We start from the raw sequence: 27,815 nt of genomic DNA on the forward strand, positions 1-27,815 counted from the left end.
GTATTGATTTGTTTTATGGAATTTTACTTGTTATATTTCCATATTTATGGTATCATAGTTAAATCAACTGATTGTTAGATAAGAACATGCAAAAAGTTAAGTTAAAGATAGGAACGAAAAACTGAACATACACACAAACTCAAACGGCGTTACAAAAAGCAATTAATATTATCCTACGACTAGAGAAATCAGAGCTTAGCAAACTTTGACAAGTAATAAAGGAGGTTCCATGTTATAAATATTTATGTATCTTAACTCAACAACGTAATTAGTCTAATGGACAATTTAACTCGTGAAGGAAAAGTACTAATCGAAACCAAACTCGGAACAATAATGTTGATAAAAAAAAAAAACAGTCATAGTCGACATCGTTAAAGAATCCATCACCAAAACAAAATTAAAAGCACAACCTGCAGTCACTTTCCATGTTACACGTATTTACAAAAACCATAGTCAATTCGAAAGGCTTTGAAGTATTTCAGAATTATTGAATTTTGTACAAAAATCGAAATCTAGACCGAGATGTGCAAAACTTATGACAATACGACCAATCGTCACATTTACAAAAAAAAAATAATAATAATAAAAAAATTAAAAATAATAAGTGGCATATTGAAAAAAAACAGGATGATCGATAATGACGGCAGAAGAGCAGTCCGTTCTGGTTCCTACCTTTAAGCTCGTCAAAGTCTACCAGACTCAGCTGAAGGTTACCTTTCTCCTCCTCCAAAAGTGCGACCTGATTTCCAAGCTTAACCAATTCTGCGTTCTTATCGGACACCTGCAAACAATAAACGTTACCCTTGCTCCAAGTCAAGACAAAGAAAAATAATGATAAGTAACCTTTTTGAAGTTCTCCAATTGCTTCTGCAAGTTCTTGAGTTTATTCTTATGCTGCGCCTTCAGCTTGATCATGCTCTTGTTCAATTCCTCCAACTCCTTGGTCAGCTTTTGCACTTGCTCGTCTTCTTTTGGAGCTTCAGTTTCGATAGCGCTCAGTTTCGATTCTAGTTCAATTTTGTCGTTCGTTACGTCGTTTACTTGTTTTTCGAGTTCGACGATCTTATTGGACAGCGTCTCGTTCCTTTCGTTCATTTCGGCAACTTGATTGTGCAGCGCAGCTTTATATTCCTCCTCCAGATGTTGATTGGATTTTTTCAATTCCTCTATTAAGCTTTCGAGTTCTGCTATTCTATTGTCTTCCATTATTGACTCATCAGTGCGAGATTCAGTAGAGATGATCTTGTCTTGGAGCTCAGCAATATTCTTTTGAAGTTCGTATTTTTCGTCCTGAAGTTTACGATTCATTTCTTCTAATTTGTCGACCTTGTATGTTATTTCTTCAACATTAGGTTGTCTCTCAATGCCAAGGCCAGTTTCCAGATTCAATATCCTTGCCTCAGATTCCGCTAATTTTATCTCGCGCTCTTCTAACTGTTTAAGAAGATGCTCGTTCTTTGACTTGAGCGAAGTTTCGATTAGAACGAAATTTTCCTGCATCGATTTCATTGCGTCCTTCGTATCAGCTAGAGTATCCATTGTTGAGCGCGAGAAATCTGCACTGACAGTTTCCGCTTGCTTTTGAGCTTCCAATTTTTCCGTCAAACTGAAAATAAAAATATCGTCAAAAGAAGTAACAATCAAATTAAATAGAAATATTTAATTTGTTAGTACCTTTGGACATTCTCTTCTAGTGTTGCTATTTGTTCTGCTTTTTCTTCCAGTTGTTTTAATAAATTATCATTTTTACTTTTTAAAGACGATTCTACTAAAACAAAGTTTTCTTGCATTGATCTCATTTCATCTTTTGTGTCTTCTAGAGTATCCAACGTAGTTTTCCCCTTCATTGATAAGTCTGCAGACATCAAAGTAATAGCTTTCGTCTTTGAGTCTATAACAGAGTCTTTTTCCTTTAAATTTTCTTGCAAGTCAATGATAACTGCCTCCAACTCAAATATTTTATTGCTCAATTCTGTAATTTTGTTGTCTTTATCTTGCACATGACTAAGCTCCATCACAGGATGAGCTCCCTATGATCCAATGATAAAAAAAAATCTTAATGTCTGAAATACATTTACAACATTATTAGCAGTAAAATGAATTAAAAATTACCTGTGATGTAACAAGTACAGGACTGACAACAGAGACAGGGGCAACATATCTCTCTTCCAGCTGCTGCCTAAGTGCTTCGACCTTCTCTTCAACAGCCCTCTTGCTTTCAGTAAGTTCTTTGCTTCGTTGTTCAAATATTTTTCTGTCCTCTGCAAGTTTTTTCTGTAACAATGAAGACTTGGCTTTGGGAGTTTTTGCTTGACTGATGTCATCAACAACATCATCGGACGGTTCAGCCGTGCTTGTATCAGACTTTGATTTAGGAGTACTTTCGCTGGAAGACGCTGCATCATCTTTAGGAGTGCGTGATGCTTTTGCTCTAGTCTTAAATTTAGATAACTTGTTGGCATATTCCTGTAATGCACACACATAGCACAAATTGATAAAATATTTTTGATATTCACTAAACCAAGAAAACTGAAAAATAAAGTGGAAAAGATTTAATGACCTCCAATTCCTCTTCTTTCTTCTTTAGGCTCTGCTTGTTCCTTAGCATAATGTCCTTTACTGATTCTAATTGGTTTTTACTCTGCTCACATGTCTCTTTTAGATTGGCCACTGATTCAGGAGGGCCTGCCTCCATTGTCCCAGGTGGCTCTTCTGAACTGCCCCACATTGCTAACTGGAGAATTAAAATCAAAGAAAACCACATCATTAATCACCCACTATTTTACCTATTTCTAAGGGAACTTTTCTACGCGACACTTGGGATCAATCAATGGCAGTGAAAGTTTGACGAGTGGCTAGACACAGTGTCACCCACTGCTCTCGTTCTCAAAGACTAATTGGATAGGAATCTGACGAAGGTAAACTAATTATGTTAGCATTTGCATACAACAGACTCGTGTTTCCACAGACTGGGGGTAATTCTACTTTGAAATCACTGAAGCGAATTATATTTCCTTGTAAGATACAGAATTAAATTTATTATTGATTCATATATTTTTTCTATCAAACTTTAAGTACAGACTTCAGATTCCACAAATTATTCATAGACTATAGAAAGTACAAAAAAAAACTATAAACATTGAATTAATTATTATTAATTTAAAAATTAAAAAAAAACTCAATTTAAATTCTACGCATAATCTCACACTTTCCTCACAAGTGATCAGTATTGATTGATTACCTGACACTTGCTCATAAGCTTATTCATGCGGCCTAATCAGAAGCTAATAAACTTTTTTTTTGTGATAAAAACAATTGTTCCGTATGTTTGAATTTCTACCATATGCAAACAAAGCTCATTGATCACTCCAGATCAAAAACGATTCATTCGCGGAATTCTCGTGCGACCAATATAGTAAAAAATAGAAATAAAAGATGATTACTAATCCAGGGGAATAAATATCAGGCTAAAAATCTAAAAAAGCTCGCCAGTTTGACATTTGAAACTAACCTATCAGAGCAATCATCGTCGGGCTTCTCGTCTCATTCAATCGAGCCAGAACGTACATAATCAACAAAGACACTTCGTTGGTATAATTAAGACACTTTGCGAGTCTCGGCAAGGAAGAGGGAAGCGAGTCGATGGAATTACAACAAACTTGCGTAACTGAGCTGAGGAAAGCAGCGAGATTATGTTGTCGCGAAATGGGGTTATGTCACGTTACAAACTCTCCCGACTGCAGACAAGCTGACACATCGGGGAAAGAAAATACATGCACTCGACGCGAGGGTGATCCTCCTGAAGTGATAAGCAACGTCCTGAACCATTACAACATCAGCAAGTGCTCACCTCGGTTTATTGTCGTGCATAAATATGGTCCAGAAGTGTCTGTCAGGAGGACATCAACACGTCACTGGCAGCAGACATATTCTTCCACGTAGCCGATAGTATATCTGTACGCCGCTGGCTTTTTAGCTCCGTTTTCGAAGGCAACAACACATGGGCTTCCACTAAACTAACCGAATTCACTAATGGACTAGAGCTCGGAGGTCGCGGTCGTTTTTTTCTCGATAAACGGTTTTTCAGTAAAAAAAGCTCGGTGAAGCCGCGAGCAGCCGTTGCGAATCGCGAGAGCGACGTCGTCGATGGCGCGGCGCGGCCGTTCGCTATCGCGGTTGGAACGACTGTCTTGAAGGTTAGGTCACGTGAGGTTGTGCATCAACCGCGCGAGTGCAGGCGGCGTACTATATACCTATATATGTGACTGTAGAGCTGAACCTCGACTGAACAGGTGTAGTTGTAGTTTGGGGAAATGCATTGGGATTGCATATTCTGCGAGCTAAACAGTACTACGCGAGTGGCAAATCCGCGATAAGATGAGCTGCGCTTTGTAAATATAATAGCTATATATAGTGCAGATCTCGTATAGATCTACAATTCGTTATTATAAATACTACAAAAAAAAGTCTGTAAAACATGTAATCTTCAGCAAATTATAGAGACAACTCTCTTAGGTCCGGTCGTCACGAAAAGCATAAATTAGCACCAACGTTTTAAATTTAAATAGCCGAGCGACTGCGCGCCTGCGCACCGCTTCTCGCGCTGCTTTCAAAAAAACACGCTTTTGTGCTCTCCATAGAGCTCTCGCACTCGCAAAGTGCTAATGCACTCAGCGCAGACAACATAAATCCGCAATTTCCAGCGTTGACTCTCGCAAGCGAATTCGCTCCATGAGTCAGCCCCTCTGCCACCTAAAATGGCTCTCTATACAAAGAAAACCTCGAAAAAAGTAGACTATATCTGCCTTGGGTAAAATATACAGCCTATATAACGTAAGAGCAGCTATATGTATATCTACGTAACAAACACACACACACACACACACGGAGCAGCGAACCCGCTACAGACAGCTATAGCATATAGCCTCGTCGCGCGTCTCTCGAACGTCCGCGGGTCATCATAACAACGCACAGCGACTTCCTCGTGTATATAACGGGACTCCTCGACCCTCTTGCCTGAAAAAAACAAAACACCATCGCGCGTCAGTCGCGAATAAACCAGCAAGCCGGAGAGTTGTCTTCGACGCCGCGACAGCTGATCGCGACGCTCAGCTGTTTCCACTTGCCGAACTGCGCGGCGCAGTGCATCGCATCAGAGCAGCAGCAACAGCTAGCCACAGAGAGGAGTCGCTGAGTGCAGTGCGGCGTCAAATGCCGAGCTGACGGGGAGGAGTGTGTCTCTCGCTTTCTCTCGAGTCTGTGTTAACTTAACTGCCCCGAGGATGACTCTACTCACAGCTGGAAAAGGTAGGACCGATGCATTTTTTACTACTTTATTCTCGCAACGCACTATACGGATGTGCTTGGATATAGTGCGTGCATGGGGGGAGGGGGGGGGGGTCAACGTAAATCCTTTCTCGCGTTTATTTACGCTGATATGGGCTCTATTCGCGCGCGCGCGCGCATGTGCACTCGGAGCGGCTGCATTGTTATTGTTAAACCTCTCTCGACGCATCTACGCACGCATATATACGCGCGTCGGGCCGAAAAAAAAAGCCGTGTAGTCGCGCAATAAAGGCGGCTTTTATCGAGAGCCCCCCCCCCTCGATAAGCTAATCTATTGCAGCGGGCGTATAATATAAAACGTACATATAGAGCCGTAGGATTATGAGCTGCGCAGCTCGTCTCTATCGTGTGTCTATTCGCGACGAGTACGAGTCTAGCGCTAACGTTGCAAGCAAACGACATTTTTCACGCCTGTTTTTGTATCCAGCTGCAAGTCTTGGCGTATAAAATCGATCGACGAAAGAAACGTGAGTATTCGAAAATATTATTCAATTTTTTTACATCATCGCAGCGCTATATAATTACCAAAGAGGCCTGAGGCCTTGATTTTTATCGTCCGCGGCCGTTAAAAGAGGCGCCGGAGGAAGTCGCCGTGAATTACACTCCGGGATTGTGGAGATTCAAGATTAGTTTCCTAAAGCAGCGGGGAGATCGGTTATTTTGTAATTTTATTTATATTTCGCGGCGATCGATAAGTTAATTTTGTTTTTGTTTTTTTTTTTCCAAGTGTTACGCTCAAGATAAGGAAATAACATTCGTCGTGCGCTATTGTTTATACAGCAACGACAATCGCGATTCTTACAAGCAGGATCTTTGCGCAACGCGCTAAATATTTCACAATTACGATCTCGTTTCACAGCGGCCGGCGAGATGGGCGAGAGCAAGCAGAAAACCTCGTCCAAGCTGTTGTCGAGTCTGAGGATCGTCTTCTTCGTTATCGGCACGATAGTCATCGGCTTCGCGGCCTTCTGCAACTCGCTCACCTGGTAAGCTTATTCGAATATCGGCACTCGAACGTCGAGCCTCGAAGCGACATGCAGCATACTGACGCCGCTCATTTACTTGTTTTCAGGCACCTGCAGAAGTTCTGGGGAGCCTCGGGCGACTTCTGGCAGGCCCAGTGGGAGAAGATCGTCTACAGGCTGGGGGATGATCCCGCGACCTACTGGGTGCAAGGTGAGTTGTTGGAACGAACTTTCGGGATTAGGATATCATTTATTCAGCGGACTTTCGTACCTGCGCCCTGTCTCCCGGCGGGAGTAGGATTGATGATTTTTTTTTGTTTTCACGCCTAAAGCGCGAAAAAAGGCCTGGCTGCGACGACAACGGGACCGAGTTCTCTCTCTCTCTCTGTGTGTGTGTGCAGAGAGACGTGCGAAATGGCATGAATAAGATCGATCCCGTTAGTCGAACGCATCCTCTTGCAAATTTAACGCACCCATCGCGGGCTTTCTCTACAAATAATCTTGCCTCCTCCGTCGCGAGCGATGCGTCATCGCGACAATCGCGTCTCCCTCTGGCATATGCGAAAATTAACTCAATAAGCGGTATAACAACGCACACGCAGGCTCGATGGCCCTGACCTTCCTGGTCTACTGGCTCTTCGGCGGCATCTACACCTTCATGGACCTGACTAACCGACCAGCGGCGCTGCGCCGCTACAAGACCCAGCCGGGCACGAACGAGCCCGTCTCCAAGCGCGCCCTGGCCTTCGTCATCGGTCAGGTCCTCTTCAACCAGATCGCCGTCGGCCTACCCCTGGCCCAGTTCGCCTACAAGCTCATGCAGTGGCGAGGCTTCCCGCCGCTCCACCAGCTGCCAACCTTCCACTGCTTCCTCGCCGAGATAGCCTTCCACATCCTCTGCGAGGAGATCGGCTTCTACTACTCGCACCGGCTGCTGCACCAGAAGAGCCTCTATAAGCGGATACACAAGCAGCACCACCAGTGGACGGCTCCGGTAGCCGTGACCGCGATCTACTGTCATCCCCTCGAGCACATCGGCTCGAACCTGCTGCCGCCGTTCCTCGGCGTCTTCCTCCTCGGCTCGCACGTCGCCACCGCCTGGCTCTGGTTCTCCCTGGCCATACTCTCGACGCTCAACGCGCACTCCGGCTATCACATGCCCTTCTTCCCGTCGCCCGAGGCCCACGACTTTCATCATCTCAAGTGAGTTCTTATGTTCTTTTTTCGCTTATACTTTGACATCTCGCAGAGATGGATATCGGGAGAGCTGCGCCTGACGCGTAAGGCTCGCTATTGTTCCTCGAGGACGTGACGCATCAAAGGGACGGATTGGAGGAAACGACGCGTTTTCAGAAAACAACGCGCGCCCATCAACGTCCTTTAAACTCCCGTTGATTTCGCTGTCACAGGCGACAGGTTTCCACTCCAAGCTGCGCGCACGTGCACCGATGAGTTGTGGAAATCAGTTCACTTAAATGTTTTTTTTTTTGTTTTTCCCACAACACCCTACTTGGACACATTGTATTATTTGTAGATTCATCAGGATCTCGCAGATCTCGTCAATTATTTACGAAAGCCCCAAGATGTACTGATAAACGCGTCATTATATAAATCATGCATTAATGATTATTTTACCCACGGAATAATAAAGAGTTCCTCGATTCTCGGGCGAGATTATATGGAACGTAGCGGTCTACAGTCAATGACCTTCCGGTATGCCCTGCCTGTACATCGGGAATAAAATCTATATACTAATATGTCAGGACTCATCGATTCCGCCTTCCTTGGAAAAAATATAAGCGGCGCTCGCGTACCAGCCGCGCGAAACTCCATATAAGTACCACAGCTCGCGCATTTTCCGATTTTCGCGCTTTTACGCTAATTCACCGGATTAAATTAAAGTCGGCTGTTTGGCTTATTTACTTAGAAAATGGCACGCAATTCTAGTCGAAAATTGGCGCTATCGAATTTTATGCAATAAGTATCGGTATCGCGAATTACACCGCTATCGCATTACACGCGAGGAGGCTTGCTTGTACCTATTCATCGATGAACCCTGAAACCGTTCATCTTAATTTACATGGCCTGCACAGTTTAAAACTTTTTAATGCAAACTTGTGCGATAAACTCATTATAAATAAAGAAACATCAATTTTCTTATCTTATCACCCATTCAATTACGCGAAAAAAGTAATAGGCGTTTTGCGTTATCTATTTACGCGTATAGGCGCATACCTTGGAACTATAATTATATAAATGTACGCAATTGTACGTTATTCTAAAAAATGATAAAATCCTTTATCCAGGTTTAATCAATGCTACGGGGTGCTGGGTGTTCTGGACCGCTTCCACGGCACCGACACGCAGTTCCGCAACTCCAGGGCGTACGAGCGTCACATAATGCTTTTGAGCCTGAAACCAGCTCGCGAAGCTTTCCCCGACGAGGTCGACAAGAAGAACGAGGAGAAGAGCTTCCCGGTTGCCCACGACGCGGCCAAACGACTATGCAGGCACTGACGAAGTCTCTCCTCCTGTCTGCTCTCGCACTGAGCCGATTACGGAGAGCACAAATATAATATATACACTATATTATTATTCGTTCAAATTGTTTTTTTTATACGCTTTTATGATGGACAGAGCGTATATACAAACGAGATGATGGTTGTAAGACGAATTTCGTGTGACTTCAATTGGGTGCAATATGTTTTTTATTGGTAAATTAGTAGTGAATATGAAGTGTACTACTGCATAGCATAAAAGTGTTACAGGCTAATTTTCAAATTTAAGCAATATGAATCGAGCGATGATTGTCTATAATCATAAGAGAGGAAGGCCTTTTTGTAAATAAGACGAGACGACGACTATTTGCTTCTTACTTCTCATTATATAAATACTATTATTACATACTATGTAGACTACTGTGACACGGGTCGTAGCGTTTTTCAAATCGTGATGAGCAACCTTTTCTTATACAAACATTATTCTACGATAACAGAACGATGACGCATATTATGGTATAAGCAACCGATGGAACAAAGAAACAAAAATATATGAATGACACGATTTTATATTTTTCTACTGAAAATTTACAAGCGTTTTAAAAGTTTTTTTAATATATAACGCATTTTTATTGGTTTTATGTCTTCTATATACTTATCGTATATAGAAGACATGTATTGTTTATACTTGAGTTATAGGGAAGTGTCCTTTGCAGACGATACTGGGTCTCTAAAAATTCCATTTTTTATATTGAAAAATTATATATATATATATATATCCAAATTATACAACGGTTTTATACTAAAAAATTATCTATATTATATCTATATTTATATACTACACAGAAGAGGAAAGTTTCAGAAAAGGAAAAGGATGATTTTCGTATGTCAGCAAAGCCGTAAGTGTCGCTTTGTCAGCGTTAATTTTTCAAGAATGACATTTGCTAAAATGAAAATTCTTTTCGCATTGTGCATCGTAAAAGGTGGGAAGTGATCTTTTTTCAATAAACAGTGAATTTGCACACCGATGTAAATTGAAAAGATTTATGTGATCTTTTTGGTCGGTTTATAACTTTGGGAGGCTGATGAAATTGAAGTTGTAAAATTAAACTCAAGCCGTTTTCTTTCCGAGACTCACATGGTTTTCCTCAACTGTCTGCTCGACGCAATAACTCGTATCTTGTTGTACAAAATCGGTGTTGACCGTAATAAAATGTCGTTTAGCACCAAAGCAACGTTGATGCCTTGCTATTAACGTTAACTACTTTAAAAATGCACAGATTTACAACTTTAATCTTTTTCTGCAAGTTTTTTTTTCTATACTGTAACGCATTATATTATATATGTATCCTCGAAATTTAAATAAATAAATAAGAATATATAATACATAAATTAATGCAAAAGCATAAAGAAAAGTTAAAAGAGTAAAACTTGAAAAGAAACCTTTTTTTATACTGATAGCATATATTATATGTAAAATTGTATTAATATATAAAAGGAATTGTTATAATAAAATGATTAACTTATTGATATTACGTTTTATTTATTATCTTCATTAACAAAGTTATATATATATATATTTTTTTTTACAAAATTTGATAATCCACGTTTTTTAATCTTGATAATTTGAGATTGCTAATTAAGAAATTTCTAAAATTTATATTTTATACATCTCTTAAGATTAATGATCGAACATTACAAATGATCACCAAGTAAGATAACATCTTTTTGATACGTATAAAATTTTTTTATTTTATTAAGGCATACAGCATTGCTGTTAATCAACTAAATTAATAATATATGTATATTACATTAAATGCATGTGCTATTTACTTTTATTGTATAAAAATAAATTTTAACATTTATAGACATCTGTTTCGCCATAAAACCATTTTTATTAATAATTTTTTATACTTTTTAAAAGATTTATTGCATTGTTTATTTTTCTAAAGAATTTGGAATACTTCATTGAAGCTTAGATTCCATTGCATTTCACTTTTCTCTAAATTAGAGTCAATTAATCAATTATTTACAGCGTTAAGATGATATGATTAAAAGTATTCTGTAAACTTTGTTCAATGGCACGATTCTATGAAAAACAACTTGTCTAGCACACTGAATCATGTATGTAAATTGTATAAAAATTGCTTGCATTTGAAAAGTAAATTTATATCAAAATTTAACGACTTATTCATTGTACATTCCATCAATGAGAAAGTCCATTCTTCGATAATGACGCTTATCCCAGTAATCGCGACCTCTCTTGTACAAAACGTAAAATGCAACACCCAATAAAGGTAGAGCTGTAATTGTAATTACAACAGGCACAATGTAATCAATCTTTCTTGGCATACCAAGTGGTGATTTGTTTGTTGGAGATGCTGGAATTGGCTCATCGGCTTCATTTCCACCAATTGTTCTTTCTGGCTTGGGTTTGGGCTTTCTAGTCGTTGAGATCGTGTTGTTGGCCTTTTCTTCAAATGCTTCTCTTACAGGTGCTACATATAGTTCAGTAGTAGACTTTTCAGTAGTGCTCAGAGTTGTGGATGTATTGGCAACAATTTCCTTCTTAGGTTCAGGAATTGTAGAAGATGCATTTACTTTTTCCACTATTGGCTTCTCCGATGTTATATTTAAATTTACAGCATCATTTTCATCCGTTTTTTCAGTTGATTTATCTTTGTCTAAAACAACACCTTTCCTTGGCACAGTCTTACTCTCTTTCTTTACAATAGTTTTTATGGAATTTATCTTAGCAGTATTGGACGTAACACTCTCCATTGCCAAAGGCTGGCCTTCCATTGCAACGTTTACTCTCTGCAATCAAATAAGCAAAATCAGAACCTTATGAAGCTGATACAAGTATAGCCAAGAACGAGAAAATTCTAAATAACAACTCACATCGTTGGCTAAGGGTCCATTGGCTTCAACAGCAGCTGTTGATACCGTCTGTTTCTCCTTTGGCTTAGTTTCTACTGCACTCACTGTCAGGCCACATATGAGGCAGGAAAACACCACAACCCAACATAATCTCAACATTTTCACTCTCACCCTCTATAGACCTCAAATGCAAGAGACATTTAAGCCGTTGAAGGCTATGTCAGCTTAGTGCACAGTGTACAAATGCAAAGTGCCTGCAGTTGTAGAATGAAAGACAACATATCAATACGGCTATATTGCTCTTATCTAATCGCGCAGCGAAAGATACACTTGTTTTTCATTATTGCGAGTGAGAAGAAAGAGGAAAGGGCGATTCCGCGGTCCAAATAAAAGAGAAAATCTATGAGAGAGCGGGGTAAGACTGTAAGATCACGTTGACGATCTCGCGGACATACTAAAAGTAGTGACGTCACTGGTCGCAAATGGTTAACGAGAGAGCTGGCGGCACAATCCGGTTCGAAGAATTGTTACGAAAAACCTTCATCAAATATAATTGTGCCTATTACGAGTCGAGGAAACAAGCTTGAACAATGTACTTCATTGGCTATGTTTTGCGTTATTTTCAAAATTTATCACTTATTGTTGTTTGCGTAAGCTGCAAACGACGCGCAACACTTGAATTTCGGAGCTACTTACCGACTGAGTTTCGAGAGATCAGCTGTTGTGATTTTCAGATTCCTTCCCTGTGTTGATGCTACATATACATGTATACCTATATTGTATACAACGCACTGGCACTGCCCAACTGCACCACACATGCTCGGTTTGACATTCGTTTAACATTGCTTGAATTAAACTGTGTGTATACACATGCGTCTGATGGTCAAGCTCGAGGAGGATAGTGTTTTTGTGATTTTACTCCGCGCGTAAAACGCATGCGGTAATTTAAAGGGACAAAATTATGAGAAGCTCAAATCTGGGCTATTTTTACATTTGACACGGGAAAACTTTGGCTTCTTCGTTCGGACTAACACAAGGTATGTACCACCTAACCTCAAAGGCTCCTTGTCGCGCTTGTTGCATGAGACAATAAAATAAAAACTGCGAGAACTTTTCGTCTGTTTTAGGTTTGTATATTATAATATAAGCCATCAAGATGAGGACCAGAAGCAATTCTGGTGTCCGACTGGACTATTACCAGAGAGTAGTCCATAAGATCATCATGGACCATCAGAACCCTGTGACTGGACTCTTTCCTGCCAGTCCTGACAATAATCATGCATGGATTCGAGACAATGTTTACACGATTCTAGCAGTCTGGGGCCTGTCAATGGCTTACAAAAAGACCGCCGATGCTGACGAAGATAGAGCCAAGACATACGAGTTGGAGCAGAGCTGTGTCAAGCTTATGAGAGGGCTTCTCATGGCTATGATGCAGCAGAAGGACAAGGTAGAGAGATTCAAATCAACTCAGAATCCTCTGGATGCATTGCATGCAAAATACAGTTCTGCTACTGGGCAGACTGTTGTTGGAGATAACGAGTGGGGTCACTTACAAATTGACTCTATTTCACTGTATCTTTTAATCTTAGCACAAATGACTGCTTCTGGTTTGCAAGTCGTGTTCAATTTGGATGAGGTATGTCAGATTTGTAATATATGTACGTACATTATTTTAAATTACTTAATTACTTGAATAAACAAATCTGCTTTCAGGTAGCATTCATTCAAAATTTAGTATTTTACATTGAGTCTGCTTATTGCACACCCGATTATGGAATATGGGAGAGAGGAGATAAGACAAATCATGGTTTACCTGAATTGAATGCCAGCAGTATTGGCATGGCAAAAGCTGCTATGGAGGCTATGAATGAGCTGGACTTGTTTGGAGCAAGAGGTGGACCTACATCGGTCATCCATGTTCTAGCTGATGAAGCACAAAAGTGTCAAGCTGTATTGCAGTCAATGCTTCCCAGAGAATCCAATTCCAAGGAGCTGGACAGTGGACTTTTATCCATTATTAGTTTTCCAGCTTTTGCAGTAGATGAACCCAATCTTATTCAACTTACAAGGGATGCCATCACTAAGAAATTGCAGGGGAGATATGGCTGCAAAAGATTCTTGAGGGATGGTTACAGAACCCCAAAAGAAGATCCAAACAGGTGATTTATAGATTAAAAGGTTTCATTGTTATTTTCAGCTCGAAACTAATTTCATATTATTCGTTGTAGATTATATTATGAACCATGGGAACTGAGAATGTTTGAGAATATTGAATGTGAATGGCCCCTGTTCTTTTGTTACTTAATCCTTGACTACTGCTTCCAAGGTAATCAAGAAGGAGTAAAACGTTATTCAAAACTATTAGAGGCAATCACAGTAAAAACTGAAGATGGAATAAGGTTAGTACCCGAGCTGTATGCAGTTTTACCAGGAAATGTTGCAGCTGAGTACCTTGAGCCTGGAAGTCAAGCAAGAGAAGCGTTGGGAAGGAGCCCATTTATGTGGGCCCAATCATTGTATATTTTAGGAAAATTGCTCCAGGAGGTAAAAATTTCGACGGTATTACTTTGAAATATGCACAATGATAAGCATAAATATACAACAAAGCACGTTTTTAAGGGATTCTTGGCTGTGGGAGAATTAGATCCTCTGAATCGACGTCTGTGCAGCGAAAAAAAACCAGACGTTGTCGTACAAGTTGTCATCCTTGCTGAGGATGACGAGATCAGGGAAAAAATAGCACAACACGACATTCATGTACAAACCATTGCAGAGGTTGCACCTATTGAAGTACAACCTGCTAAAGTTCTTAGTCATTTATACACATATTTAGGTATGGATGATTTTTTATCATCGAAATTGTTAGTGGAAAATCGTCACCTCTAATCGCTTTTCATGTTCTAGGTCGAAACAAAAAGTTAGGACTGTCCGGTCGTAAATCCAGAGACGTAGGAATACTCAGTACGAGTAAACTGTACTCTTTACACGATAAGATCTTCGCCTTCACTCCTCAGGTGATTATCCTCTATATTTACCAATAAATTAACGTTGTACTTCGACCTCTTATTACAGTCCGACCCCATTGATACTCTCTGAAGTCTTTATATATTATGTAAAGCAAATATTTCATGGTATTTCTTCTTGCGTGAAATTCAGCTGACGGACATGACCCGCTTCTACATCGCTTCGGACTATGAACTCATGATTGACATATTCAAAGGGGAAATAAATTTCTTAAAGTCTAGCTGGCAGAATATGTTAGGCCGACCACTTGTCGTCATGCCCCTCAAGAATGTCCATTTAGGTACAGTAAAGCAGCATCTAAAAGCCATAGAGTAGGGCTTTCTCCTCATTTATTTTCACCATCCCCCGTTTTGTTTTTCACCTTTCACGACGGGCTCGTTGATAAGAAAAGAGGTAGAGTTTTCGTTTGCACTAATATAATATGACATAACAAATTCGAAGCGAAGTTCGCTTCAACCGAGATAGATACGTGTGGCTTTTAGAAAAAAGTCATCCAACATTTTCTCATTAACCAGCATGAGTGCGTTTTGTCTTTGTTTTCAACCTTATGTGCCAAGTTAAAAGTTTTGTCTAAGAAGTAGACAAGATCCACATAGCTGACAAAATCCGTAGGATTCAATCAATCAATTTTATTATTTAAAAATATGAATTTGACCTATATACATAAATCCTCGATTTTGGATGGCAATAATCCTCTAGCTTAACATACGTTTTGTTTGGTGTGCGTGTATGTTGCATGTATTAGAACCTTGACGTCGAGGACTACTATACGTCAAACGATGCGGCCTTCCTTGCTGATACATTCACGACCAATCTGGCATTCCTCACCATCAACTGGAAACATATGCTTGGCAGACCGACCGTAACACTTGTTGCCACTAATAGTTACTTAGGTATGCTGACTGCTACGAAGAGCTTAGATTAATAATTCCAACAATAAAAAAACAAATTATCATAATATGTTTTGTTTGAGAATTAGTGTTACCGATTATTTTTTTAATATGCTTGAAACAATTTGGCATTTGAGCATGATCGTTCATTTGTTTTCACTAATCATCGAAGCATTGTTTCGCATACGCACCACTTGCTTATGATACTTTAGTTTCATATTAAAAATATGATTTATTTTAGATCAAGGAAAGATACCGCTGGCGATGATAACTACTATGAAGAAACTGAAGAGTGGTTACATCAATGGAACTCGCGTGTCATTAGGAAACCTGAACGATTTTCTGAGTACATCCTGTATCACCAACTTGAGTTTTTTGGGAAGCCCCGAAGAAGGTCGACCGGATAGATTAAATCCTCAGGTTTATAAAGCTAACTAGTATCTACCTGATAAGTTTGATCGTATTATACATTTAATGAAAAATTAAAGGTGCAACAATACTTGGACGAGCACTTGATGAAAGCTTTCCCACTGCGAACCAGTCTACTCAATCGACCCGCAACTCACAGCGGACGCAATGTCAGGCGCAGGATGTCTGTGAAGGGAGCGATCAAGAAAACTAGATCAATCGCGGTCGAACGTATGTATAGCGCAAGCCTTTGGAGAAAAGAGTTTCTATTATAGATGTCACTATGTCAATCTGTTTGCATGATACCCCGAGAGGAGTTTTATACGAATTTCATACTACTAATTCATGTACACAGCTGCGGAAATTCCCATTGTACTTCAAGAACGTAAGTTTTCGATCCTAACAGCATGATACACATTATCATTTTTTTTATGTTGTCATTTATGTTGTGAATATTATCGTTCGAATGCTAAATGCTTTGGCTTATATTAATCATCGATCGCTCAATAATGTAGCTGAGATTTTGGGTATGGCTGGAGAGGATCGACGACCTTCTGCAGTACTTTCGGCGAATCCGTTCATCAAAGTCACCGATACGACTTTAACTCCGACTTCCACAATTACATCGTCTTTAGATCGAACCCCGTCACCAACAGACGACCTGCTAAACTGGAAAGCTCACTCACCTAAGCCGTCAAGACACAGAATGAATTCGGAAACCCAGTACGCCGATACCGAAGTCGACGAATTGATGGCCATGCTTAGGGAAACTGAAAGTTTGGAAGAGCAGGGAGATATTTTACAATACTTGGTGAGTATTTAAATATTTATTCAATGTCACTTTGTTCAACAATTTCGCTACGTTTATGAAACTACAGGTTGACACGCAAGGCCACTACTTCAACACAGGTATGATAGAGAATGGTCACCCGATTTTGCTGAAAGACCTTCTCAAGGGTCTCTACGAAAAAGCCTGTCAGCAAAAGATGTGGGGCATCGTCCGTCATACCGCTGGTATGCTGGGCAAACGCGTCGAAGACTTAGCCAAAGCTGTTACCGACCTTCTAGTACGTCAGAAGCAAGTAACTGTGGGTATGCCACCGACTAACGAACACACGATAGTGGCCCCGCTGCCGGAAAACGAGTTGCGCACGTTGATACATCAAGCCTACGGCGACGACGAGTCCACGGCAATGTTGACTCAGGAACTGCTTGTTTACCTGGCTATGTTTATCAGGACCGAACCTCAGTTGTTCCACGAAATGTTGAGACTGAGGGTGGGTCTGATCATTCAAGTCATGGCCACGGAACTCTCGAGAACGTTGATTTGTACCGGGGAGGAGGCTTCGGAGCATTTGCTCAATCTGTCGCCGTTCGAAATGAAGAATTTGTTACATCATATTATGAGCGGAAAAGAGTTTGCCATTAGCAGCGGTGAGTTCTTCGTTATTTTGTCAATAGATTTTTGGTATGCTGATTAATGAAATTCTGCGCCTTTCAGTCGGGCGTGGAAACTTCTCAGTCATCAGTTGTAAATCCAGTCGAGTCAGTAAGGTAAATCGTTACGTTTTATAGCAAAATCGATCAAGATTAATGATTAAAAACTTATATTTTAAATAAATAAATCCTCTACAGAAATCGCAAATTGGAGGTTTTTTGAGTGCCAATGACGAAAACGCAGACATGGAGCCTGATAGACAAGGGCAGTGGCTAAGGAGGAGACGATTGGACGGAGCGCTCAATCGCGTGCCGAGAGACTTTTATCCCCGCGTTTGGCATGTTCTTGAAAGAGTGTGTATAATCAACTTCCCCATTTATTGCAGTATATCTGATGCGAGTGATCTTTTTAAAGCATTATATTTGATCTGTTGCAGTGCCAAGGATTAGCGATTGAAGGGCGAATACTCGCACAAAATCTCACTCAGGAGATGACTCCTGGAGAACTCAAATTTGCACTAGCTGTTGAGACTGTTTTAAATACTATACCGCAACCGGAGTATCGTCAGCTTATTGTCGAGGCACTGATGGTTCTGACGCTTGTTACTGAATATAACGTAGCCAACTCCTTGGGTGGTTTAATAGCAGTTGAACATTTAGTACATAAAGCAAACGCCATATTTTTGGAGGATCAAGTGCGTATATAAAATTTTATACTCTATAGTACTATATTTACAACCCAAGTATGATTTTTACTTGTGTTTTGCAGATGAAAATTGACGGAGATGCTACACTTTGCTGTGCAAAGCCAAAGGAGCAGAGAGAAACTACAGCGATGGGTACATTGCTCTGTGGAGGTGCTGCCTATGTCTGTCAGCACTTTTACGACTCTGCACCAAGTGGCAGCTTTGGAACTATGACCTATATAACAAGAGCCGTCGCTAGTCTGTTGAATTGTTTACCTAAAGACGGTGATTTAGAATGTTCGATATCTTAAGAGTACTGACGATTTGTAGTAAAGTTTGATTGTTTTACTTTTCATTGTTTTTGAAGTTTAGGTTTGTTAGTTTTACTATTAAAAGAACTCGATTGTTTTCCAAGCATACTACTGCCTTATTGCGGTAATACCTCGAGTTTTCAAACAACAAAAACTGTATACATAATATTGTATAAAACGTTCATACATTTATATATTGTTAATATATGAATAAATTAAATGAATACACACTCCCGAGTGTATGATAATCAGATGAATATTATTTATTTCCTCTTAATTTTTACCGTATTTACAAATGTAATAAGCATGAATTTCCTTTAGACAGTAGTTGACTTGTCACTACCAAATGGATTGAGCTTGGATAACCACGATCTTTTGCTGAAAACGGTTGTTTATGAACAAAATTGCTTGAAATAAAGCTTTAAAATTTTTTATAATGATACAAACCTTTTGACATCATTGTCATTTTCTTCTTGTTCTTCTAGCTTTTCTTGTTCAAGTTCTTTAATGAATTGTTCTCTGAATTTTATTTTCAATGGCTCAGCTTTGTAAGCAGCTGTTTGTATCCGTATGAGCTTATTGCATGCTTCTTTCCATGTCAATCCATACCACTCAATTTCCTCCCTTGTATACTATATAGAGAGAACAGATGACAATGAAAATTATGAGCAGTGAAATTTTAATCAAGCTATAGTTTGTTACTTACATTTGGCAGATAGTGTTCATATTTAGCATATACTTCTTCTTGCTTAATAGGATCATTAGGGTACAATGTTTTGTCCCAAAGTTGTATAAGCATTTCTCTTTTTAATTTCAGAGCGAGCAGTGACCTCAAATCACATGCTTTCGTCTGTCAAAAGGTGATGATTATTTTAAAAAATTCAAATTCTAACAGTTATTAAATTTGACAAAATTACCTTCAACACATAATGATCAAATCCATAATTATCGTGTATTAGTTGCAAAGCCCTATAAGTCACTATTGTCTTTACATACTTGTCAAGTATTTCACTGTATATAACTGACTTAAGAAGCTTAGGTACCCAGAAGTGTGGCACTCTACGATGCTTGAACTTTTTGGTAAACCCTTGAACAACTGCTTCTCCACCCCAGATACCTTGATCTATCTCTTTTGGATATTTTAGAGGAAGAGGAATATTTTGTACAGGAAGTCTGAGAATAAAAAGTAGGATAAAGAAAATTTTCTATTATACATTTTCAAATTCTTTGACCTAATACTAACATGTCTCCGGACGGTTTTTTTTCCCATCTTCCTGGTTTTGGAATATAATGAACTGGAGCAGGCTTCTGTACTTTCCACTCTTTCCAGAACTTTTTGTATTCTTCCGGCAATGCAGCACCTATACCATTCGACCACCTCGTTACTTTTGGAAGGTAATATAGCTTCTGCAAAATAATAAGCAGTGCCAATCATTGAAAAAAAAAAAACGTTATTGTTTACGAAACTTTGGTTATAAAGCTTTTTGAGGTTATAATTTGAAAATCTCATTTGACACTTCAATTACTCAGCAATAGTGTAAACCACTACACATTCAAAGAACTCGCTATTCTCACTTTACCTTTTTCCACGCATGTGATGATTGTGCCATCTCAGAAAAGCACTCGATAATAATTCTTTAAAAACAAAACTCTCACGACTCACACCATCCCACCATTCCTTTGCAAAATTGAGAAAAAAACAGAACAAACAGGACAGGCAGCGCTGCCCGCTGCCGGCGCGCGCACGTGCTCGTAATTTACAACCGCGGACCGCCAGTTGGCGCTGCAGTCGCTGTTTTCTGAGAAATAAATCTAAAAAATCTCCGGCGAGCGCGAGCGGCCGAAGCAAGCACGCGAGTTGCAACTTGCGGGTCGGCCAATGAAGGATTCAAACAATCGTCGGACTCCTGTTTTGTTTACGTCTCTCTCGGAAGTGAAATGATATCGTTTAATCGAAGTAACTTTTAGAAGAGGAATAGTGTGTGTTTTTTACAATTTATCATGGACGTGGAAGACGAATTTTTTCCAAGGGAGGACGATGACTCCCAAGCACGTGTGAGTAGTATTAGCAAGTGGCTATATATGTTCGAAAAGGCCGGCTGGTTAAGGTTATGTTTTCGCAACGCGTGAAAACAACAATGATGTGAAATTAAACTTGTTCTTTTCGCATTGTTAACAGATGGAGGAGATAAAGCTCCTCAAGGAGGAAATAAAGTCTCTCAAAGAGAAGAAAGACAAAGAGATGCTTACCAAGAGGACTATAGCATTGTTAAAGACCAAAATGGTCAAAGTAGAGTGAGTTTTTTATTTATTTTGTTGTTAACTTCAATAATTGACCGCGTTTTCTGGATGATCGAGTCATTTTTCTTTTGTGGGTGCTATTGTAAACTTTGGGCGTTCTCATAGCTGAATGTCTTCTATGTTTATAGTGAGATTTTGACACAGCACAACGATAAAACCAAGGAATGTGACGAAAAGGTCAATGTAGCAAAGGCAGAAAAACAGGATGTTTTGAATAAGTATAATGCTATGATGGAAAAAGTAACGAGAATGGAGTTGGTAAGAAATTCCTGGATGAAATTGATTTATCGATTTAAGTTGAGATACATTTTTTATTTTTATCTTTTTAAGGCAAGCATAGAAGACAAACAATCTATTGACAAATACAAAAGGTTGTCTGAAGCTCAAAAACTAAAACTTGATGAGAATGAAAAACTAATGAGTCAATATGAATTTAAGATCAAAAGTTTAGAGGATGAAAAGACTGCTCAATCAGGTATACTTTCGTAATAATTACTCTTTCTGTAGCTTTTAGTTTTGAAATTACTTTTAATACTTTCCTTCGACAGAAAACATCAAAACGCTACAAGAGAATGTTAAAGCTTGTAAAGCAAAAGAGATCGAGAAAAAACATACTAAGAACAGGGCTTGTCAGACATTGAGTAAGTATCATGATATTTCAAATTTCTCATATAATTAGTTGTAATTTAGTTAAAAATTTTAACTATTCAAACTTTGTTTAGGATCTGAAAAACGCAATATTGCAGTGAACACTGATTTTGCACCATCTGAACCTGAAAAACCATTAATGCAAGATAAGATTATCATGACTGATGAAGTACTGAGGAATGAACCTTTCCCAATATATTGCACAAAGTGTGAACAATTAATAGATCCTGCACCAATAGATCAAATTCTCAAGATTATGACATTGCAGCCTCCAGTTTTATCACAACAAATATCAGCTCCCAATTCACCAGGTAAATTTTTTTGTTTCCCTTTGTGATGATTAATTTTTATTTTCCTGTTAGTTGTCAAACAAAGAAGTGACTTAATAAAACATTTTCAGAACCAAGAAAGAGAATGATGAAGATTCAAGAACCATTTGAACCAATTGATTCAGATTGGCACAACGAGGACACTACAGTTCAACCACCTGTTTTTAATGATGAACCTAAACATGTAAACAAGCACATAATGCAGGATTCAAAAAAAATAGATGAATCTTCCTACTTACAACTAGCAAGAAGAGTTAAGAAACTTGAAAGTTTCATGAATAAAACAAGAAGGAACAGCTGTACCAATAATCAATGTTGTGCTTCTAAAAACATTAACTTTGTAGTAAAGGTTCCTCATGAAAAAAAGCTTAATGAATATCGAAAATGTGAAAAGCGTAATTTAAAGAAAGTTAAACGTTTGAAGACTAAACCTTTCAAGATTGATAAGCATCAGCATTTGGATAGCAATAAATGGGTAGTCGAACGTTATACAGGATCTATAAATGAGAATGCAGTAGTTCCTGCAAAAAAGAAGAAATTGAAAAAAAGAATTGGTATGCATCGCAAAAAAGGAATTGATTTATTATTCGAATCTCCAGAGCATTCAGTTGATGAAGAAAAATTGAAAAATGTAAGATTATCTCCATTGCCAGAAAGCTCTCCACCCTCATACAGAAATTCATCTCTATCACAGAAGAGCTTATCTCCATCAAAATCACCTTCACTTTCTGGTGTAAGCAAGACTAATAAATTAGATGTTAAGAAGAAACTGTTTGTTGAAAATGTAAATATGGAAAATTCCGTAGTAAAATCTATATCAAATATAGATTTAAGATTATCTTGCAATTCCTTGTCTAGTCAGGTATCAGTAAGCAAATCTATTAATGAAAGTATTGTAGAAAAAGATGCGAGTGCAAAAAATTCTCCTACGAATAGTCATAATTTACATGTAAGTGCTATACCTCAAGAAATGGAAGATAATGAAGAAAATAAGTATGGACTTTTGCCTAATGAAATTGAAATGTCCGATCATTTATTAGATGCAGAACTATTAAATAAGAGAATGTACAATAATGAAAGTTCTTGTGCAGAACGTAATATTGCTTTGGTGAATAAAAGTATTGACGATGAAAAAATAAATAAAACTACAGAAAATTTGGTGCCTGTTTTAAAATCTCAAGAAAACAGCTCACCTCAATTGTTCATCCAAGCAAACAATACAGGGAAACATAACAAAATTATTATTACGGAAAAAACTTTGAATCTTGATTCACTGCTTTGTGCTTCGAATAATGAGAATCAAATTGACTCCAGTATATCTACAGAGCCAAGGAAAACACCCTGTATGCTGTATGAAACTACAGCTGAAGATAATCAGAAGAAAATTGTATCCTCAGAGGAAATTGAAAAAGATGTTTTAGAAAATACATCTATTACCCAAGACTGCACTCAATTGCATAGAGAGAACATGGATGGTGTAGAAATTTCAGAACTTAGCTCTCAACATATTTCTGAAATCGAAATTGACAATAGCAAGAGTACACTTGAAGATGGTACAAGTAAACCAATTGAAAGCTTTACAAACGCATTTGTTACAAGTCCAGAAAAATGCGACGAAATGAACGATTTAATCAATGATAAAACAGCGAAATGCATTACTTATGAAAGCGTGATTAGTACACCTATGGATTGTGCAACTCCTGTTGAAGAGAGTTTTAGCAATGAATTTTTACTGTCTGTAAGTCCAACAAGTCGAGATGAAATCAACTCCATCAAGAAAATACCTCCGACAGAAATGCAAGTCGTTAAAGAAACTGAGATAATGGATGATACTTTACCAAAGGAATCAGCGGGCGTCATTTCAACGACTACTACTACACATTCATCTTTGTCGGAAAAGTATCAGGAGGAAGTCGTAGTCGGACAACAGAACAGATTAAAAGACATTAATTCTGTCCCAGATAAGAATTGTCAAAGTTCACATCATTTGCCGATAATGTTGAGTGCCATTGGACAGCGTAAGAAAATGGCAACTCCTGCAGTTGACAAATTTGAGGAAGTTCCTTCACCTATCTCTGATCATGTCAGTAGAGACAAAAATGTATCGCCAGTAGTATGTAGCTTAGAAAGTAAATCGATCTTAAGTATAAACGACAACAGCAATTCATCAAACGCGTCTTCGGAATCAAAATGCTTCTCAGTGTCTGGAATCAAACGTGGAATAATAGGCAAATCAAGAAATTTAATAACGTCTGATGACTCTTCTGAGGAGGATTATAAAGCCGATTCGCCTTGGACGAGGAAACGTAAGAATTTAGATGTAGACAGTAGAGAGTCGCCGATCACAATAAAAAAAGTGTTGACGAAGATCGGAAACTTCAGAAAAGCATGCGATGATCCAAATTTATTAGAAAAGATGATACCACCTTTACCAGAGTTACCAGAGTTACCAGAGTCTCCACCTACTCAAAGCAGACCAACATCTATTCAATCGCCAAATTCCATAAGTAGTATGAGACCAGAGCCATCGAGCACCATAAGCGTTAACGATGCTGAGCTTCCGTACGTACCGCCGACAAAACAGAGGATAGCTCACACGCCAAAAACTATCGAGCCTATAAGTACATCTTCTGAAGGCCTTGCTGTTATCAAGAAAACGAAGACGATTAAGAAACCAAAAGCAAAGTCAGGTGATAAGATTTCTGAGATTCTTGAAGTATACGACAAAACGTGTAAGGAGAGACAAGAAATTAACCGGAAGTTGAATCCTCCGGCTCCTCCAGACATATCATTGAGAATACTGTTAAGCAATAGCAATCCAAAATCTTCTTTGATTCAAGAAAATACGTTAATAAAACAGCCTGCCAAGAAACCGCGAGGTCGTCCTCCTAAAAATGCTGTGAAGACAACTGTTAATACAACTATGGAAAGTTCAGTTAACTCCGATTCTTCAATATCAGAACCAATTGTAAAAGAAGATAAACAAGACAATATCGATCCATTAGTACGACGTGGTCGACCTAGAAAAACTCCGAAGAAATCAAACACAATCAACGAAAATTCAGATTTTTCTTTGCAAGAAGCAACTGTGCAAGAAGATGAAGTGAACGATACACGTCAATCAGTAGCACGCGGTTATACTCCTAGAAAATTTACGAAAAACGCGAGTGCCATCGACAAAAAATCAGAAAATTCTGCTGATTTAGATCTTTCAACACAAAAGTCAATAGTGGAAAATGAAGACAAAGTAGACACTGTTCTTCATTTGGCAGCACGCAGACGTGTAACTAGAAGAGTTTCTAAGATATCAAGCGATAGCAATGAGAATCTATCCGTAGGAAAGTTCGAATTTAACGATACCCTTCCACCTTTGGATACTTCAATAGCAGATGAGCCTTTAGAAGAGGGTGAAATAGACAATAACGTTTTGGCTGAAACAAGCGATGTTGCAAATAGCACGATGCAAGGTAAGAAATGTTCACCATTAAAAAAAATTGTTATTATCAGCACACTGTTTCTAAAATAATTAATTTCAGACGAAACACAAGACACAGAATCAAAAGAATGCACCAGAAAGAAAGATGTTTCAAACATTATTGAAGATATGGATGACGATAGGACTCCAGTGAGAGAACTACGTACTCGTAGTCAAGGGGCGCCAAAAGTTACTGCCAAAGTCATGGCCAAAGCCAAACCAAGCCCTAAAAATGCTTCTTCGCAGCAAATAGACGAAAGCAATTCTTGTCTGCGTAAATCGACCATCAGATCATTTCTCAATGAGTATTTATCTACTCCAAAACTTTCAAACAGAATTCGAAAAAATCAAGCGAACACTAAAACTTTACAGAATAATGGTAAGAGAGATTTCATGATGTATATTAGAAAAAAGCGACGTATCAAATACTCGTCACTTACTCTCGAGTTATTTTTTATTCAAATTCAATCATATTTATTTTTCTAATTCGCCACCTATCTGTATTCATTGTTTGTAAGAGGGTTTTGATGGCTTTTCAGAAATGATTTGTCACGAGAAGCTTGACTTACTAATTAATACTGAGGAATGGACGACCGAGCAGAATTCTGAAGTGATGAAAAATCTTCTAAGTTCACTTGAATTGGGAACTATTGCCTTGTAAATAAATTAAAATTTTAAATGTCGTATAAATGTAAATTATTCTTTAAAACGTGGTGCATTCATTTTTTTAGGGGCATCGTTGATTACATCGCTGAAGAATGTCCCGAAGATGAACCTTTGGACAAATCCAACACTCCTCCAGCACCTGTGATGCCCAGGTCGGAACAGAAGTTGGTAACTTTAATCAGCACCATCAATCAAATACATGCCGAATTCAGCGAAATGGTTGAGAAAGGTTTGGAGTACAAGCTTTTCAGGCTGGGTCCTCCACAGGAAGTGAGTCACACGTTTATGGAGTATTGCAAATAAATAAGACGTTTTGCAATTCATAACAAATAAATTTTTATTTATCATTCCAGGTACAAATTGTGGAGAGGCTCTTTCGGATACTGGTTAGCTTAAACAAAATCAAGAAAGACAGAGAAAAAGTACGAATGTTTTGTTGCGACGCTCTTTACTGCTTAAACTTACGAGCCATTAACATTATTTACGTTGCTTTAATGTGCTGGCCTGAAGTATTTCCAAAACACGATTCTAACAATGGTAAACTTCTATAAAAACTTTTATTGTGTAGTATATAAGTTCGCAGTTTATAACAAGAGATACTATAGTTAGTTTTTATTTTTTCAGATATCATAGTAAAAACTATAGTCCATATAGTTATGACTCTACAAGTTAATGAACCTTACACTAAACTTAACTCTTTGAGGAAGTTGCTCTCTACGTACTATGAGTATCCAAACAGTGGATATATGACTAATGCTTTCAGAGCAGAGCTTATGCAAAAATTACAAGGTAAAGAACTTGATATTTTCTGGAACGAAAAACTATAACGGTTATTTTTATTTTTAAGACTTTATTAATACTGTGTTATTCGTTTTAATAGAAAATGCACCTGGTATTAATACAGCAGTGCTCATACTGTGCAAAAAAATGGGACCTAACTGGGCCTTAGAGAACTTCATTAAAGGACTAAAGTATATGATAGTAACTCAAACTCATCCTTCTTTATACGAGGCCTTAACTTTACTTGGTAGGTCTTAAAAAATATTAACCTATTTTATTTTAAATTTATTTTTATAGTTTACTATAAGCTCTTTTTGTTTTATAGGTAATTTACTACGCTCGTTTCCAACAAAGACTCCAAACAAAACTGTCAATGAGACCATCGATCAACTTTGTGATGTACTGGATAACTATCAAGGTAGGCTTTTTTCACAGTTCATGTGACTCTATCTTCTATGCAAGCATTAAGCAGTTGATTTTTACGATTTACAGGATCTGACGATTTACAAGAGGGCGTCGTATCGTGCCTGTTAAGTATTAGTAAATTTAAGTATACACAGATAGCCCGATCTGTGATCGACTGGCAGTTTGACAAAGAACTCCGCTCTGCGACAAAAATGAAATTAAATTCATTCTTCAAAGCACACGATACCAAATGGTGGTGGAATTTTGTACAGACTCATTTTCCATTGCCTTTAGAAGATTAGAGTATTTTTTAAAAATGTTCATAATACTGCGAGAAATAGAATGTATTATTTTTCACACTAATTAGGCTAGTTTTGTAAATAAATAAGGTAATTAAAAAAAAACAAACGTTTTTGATATTTCAATATTTATGCTGTTAAACATTTTGGGGGAAACAAGAGTACAGGTGTCTGTTTCTTCTCAATATTCATGATGATGATGATGATAATGATGGTGATGATGTGATATAGTAATAATAATAATAATAATGTAATAATAATAATAATAATAATAATGTAATAATAATAATAGTAATAATATTCAACATATTTGTAAGCTTCCATAGGCAGAGCACGCTAGAGTTAATACATGTACATATTTTACCGCTTTGTGTATTCAATTTCTTCATAATCTCCGCTATTCTTCGTCATCGTTTCACGTTTTTTTTTACAAAAATAATTAACAATGTGTTATTGTAACATTG

The 27,815-nt window shown here is 38.3% G+C and overlaps 6 protein-coding genes across 19 annotated transcripts in view; 3 read left to right on the forward strand and 3 right to left on the reverse strand.

Annotated features, from left to right (window-relative positions):
* The window catches only part of LOC100121192 (golgin subfamily B member 1), an 18,454-nt gene extending 10,396 nt beyond the window's left edge, over positions 1–8,058 (reverse strand). For 3 of the 10 annotated variants that reach the window (XM_016983762.3, XM_016983760.3, XM_016983758.3), the window contains exons 1-5: positions 2,561–2,875; positions 2,113–2,466; positions 1,675–2,030; positions 844–1,606; positions 673–781 (exon numbers count right to left, since the gene is read on the reverse strand). In XM_016983762.3, coding sequence (XP_016839251.1) covers positions 673–781; positions 844–1,606; positions 1,675–2,030; positions 2,113–2,466; positions 2,561–2,767 — 1,789 coding nt within the window. In that variant the 5' untranslated portion in view covers positions 2,768–2,875. Of the gene's footprint in view, positions 1–672; positions 782–843; positions 1,607–1,674; positions 2,031–2,112; positions 2,467–2,560; positions 2,880–3,511; positions 3,591–3,850; positions 5,131–8,018 lie in introns of those variants that run through there. The other 7 variants (XM_016983763.3, XM_016983759.3, XM_031927661.1 and 4 more) reach the window with 6 other exon arrangements.
* On the forward strand, positions 4,713–10,341 carry LOC100121216 (fatty acid hydroxylase domain-containing protein 2). Of its 2 annotated transcripts, none has more exons than XM_001604758.6 (5): positions 4,713–5,307; positions 6,206–6,332; positions 6,419–6,522; positions 6,914–7,514; positions 8,618–10,341. In XM_001604758.6, exons 1-5 carry the CDS (start codon positions 5,283–5,285, stop codon positions 8,826–8,828), a joined length of 1,068 nt encoding a protein of 355 aa, XP_001604808.2. In that variant the 5' UTR covers positions 4,713–5,282; the 3' UTR covers positions 8,829–10,341. The 2 variants fall into 2 exon arrangements, with proteins under 2 accessions (XP_001604808.2, XP_003426332.1); XM_003426284.5 differs by lacking the exon at positions 4,713–5,307 and adding an exon at positions 5,443–5,813.
* LOC100679027 lies at positions 10,335–12,392 on the reverse strand. Its single transcript, XM_003426285.5, has 2 exons — positions 11,711–12,392; positions 10,335–11,626 (listed from the first exon to the last, which is right to left on the reverse strand). The coding sequence occupies exons 1-2, from the start codon at positions 11,846–11,848 to the stop codon at positions 10,997–10,999; spliced, it is 768 nt and encodes a 255-aa protein (XP_003426333.1). The 5' UTR covers positions 11,849–12,392; the 3' UTR covers positions 10,335–10,996.
* Positions 12,393–12,470: 78 nt separating this feature from the next.
* On the forward strand, positions 12,471–18,701 carry LOC100121239 (probable phosphorylase b kinase regulatory subunit alpha). Of its 4 annotated transcripts, none has more exons than XM_016983765.3 (16): positions 12,471–12,726; positions 12,817–13,328; positions 13,406–13,851; positions 13,921–14,236; positions 14,312–14,525; positions 14,597–14,706; positions 15,462–15,609; positions 15,848–16,026; positions 16,095–16,245; positions 16,370–16,399; positions 16,530–16,825; positions 16,893–17,448; positions 17,516–17,568; positions 17,650–17,805; positions 17,889–18,146; positions 18,221–18,701. In XM_016983765.3, exons 2-16 carry the CDS (start codon positions 12,846–12,848, stop codon positions 18,446–18,448), a joined length of 3,624 nt encoding a protein of 1,207 aa, XP_016839254.1. In that variant the 5' UTR covers positions 12,471–12,726; positions 12,817–12,845; the 3' UTR covers positions 18,449–18,701. The 4 variants fall into 4 exon arrangements, with proteins under 4 accessions (XP_016839254.1, XP_016839253.1, XP_032454177.1 ...); XM_016983764.3 differs by lacking the exon at positions 15,462–15,609 and adding an exon at positions 14,849–14,996 and having other exon boundaries at positions 12,476–12,726; XM_032598286.1 differs by lacking the exons at positions 15,462–15,609; positions 16,370–16,399 and adding an exon at positions 14,849–14,996 and having other exon boundaries at positions 12,538–12,726; positions 18,221–18,692.
* Positions 18,687–20,187, reverse strand: LOC100121261 (39S ribosomal protein L28, mitochondrial). Its single transcript, XM_001604811.6, has 6 exons — positions 20,029–20,187; positions 19,692–19,855; positions 19,366–19,621; positions 19,155–19,298; positions 18,896–19,080; positions 18,687–18,826 (listed from the first exon to the last, which is right to left on the reverse strand). The coding sequence occupies exons 1-6, from the start codon at positions 20,056–20,058 to the stop codon at positions 18,766–18,768; spliced, it is 840 nt and encodes a 279-aa protein (XP_001604861.1). The 5' UTR covers positions 20,059–20,187; the 3' UTR covers positions 18,687–18,765.
* A 93-nt stretch (positions 20,188–20,280) lies between these two features.
* On the forward strand, positions 20,281–27,718 carry LOC100121279. Its single transcript, XM_031927662.2, has 15 exons — positions 20,281–20,503; positions 20,628–20,743; positions 20,878–21,007; positions 21,080–21,224; positions 21,298–21,390; positions 21,472–21,708; positions 21,798–25,193; positions 25,263–25,580; positions 25,741–25,858; positions 25,933–26,137; positions 26,221–26,404; positions 26,492–26,656; positions 26,748–26,894; positions 26,973–27,065; positions 27,140–27,718. The coding sequence occupies exons 1-15, from the start codon at positions 20,450–20,452 to the stop codon at positions 27,352–27,354; spliced, it is 5,616 nt and encodes a 1,871-aa protein (XP_031783522.1). The 5' UTR covers positions 20,281–20,449; the 3' UTR covers positions 27,355–27,718.
* Positions 27,719–27,815: the final 97 nt, after the last annotated feature.

This window comes from Nasonia vitripennis, chromosome 3 (assembly GCF_009193385.2).
Source record: "Nasonia vitripennis strain AsymCx chromosome 3, Nvit_psr_1.1, whole genome shotgun sequence".
Taxonomy (NCBI): Eukaryota; Metazoa; Arthropoda; class Insecta; order Hymenoptera; family Pteromalidae; genus Nasonia; species Nasonia vitripennis.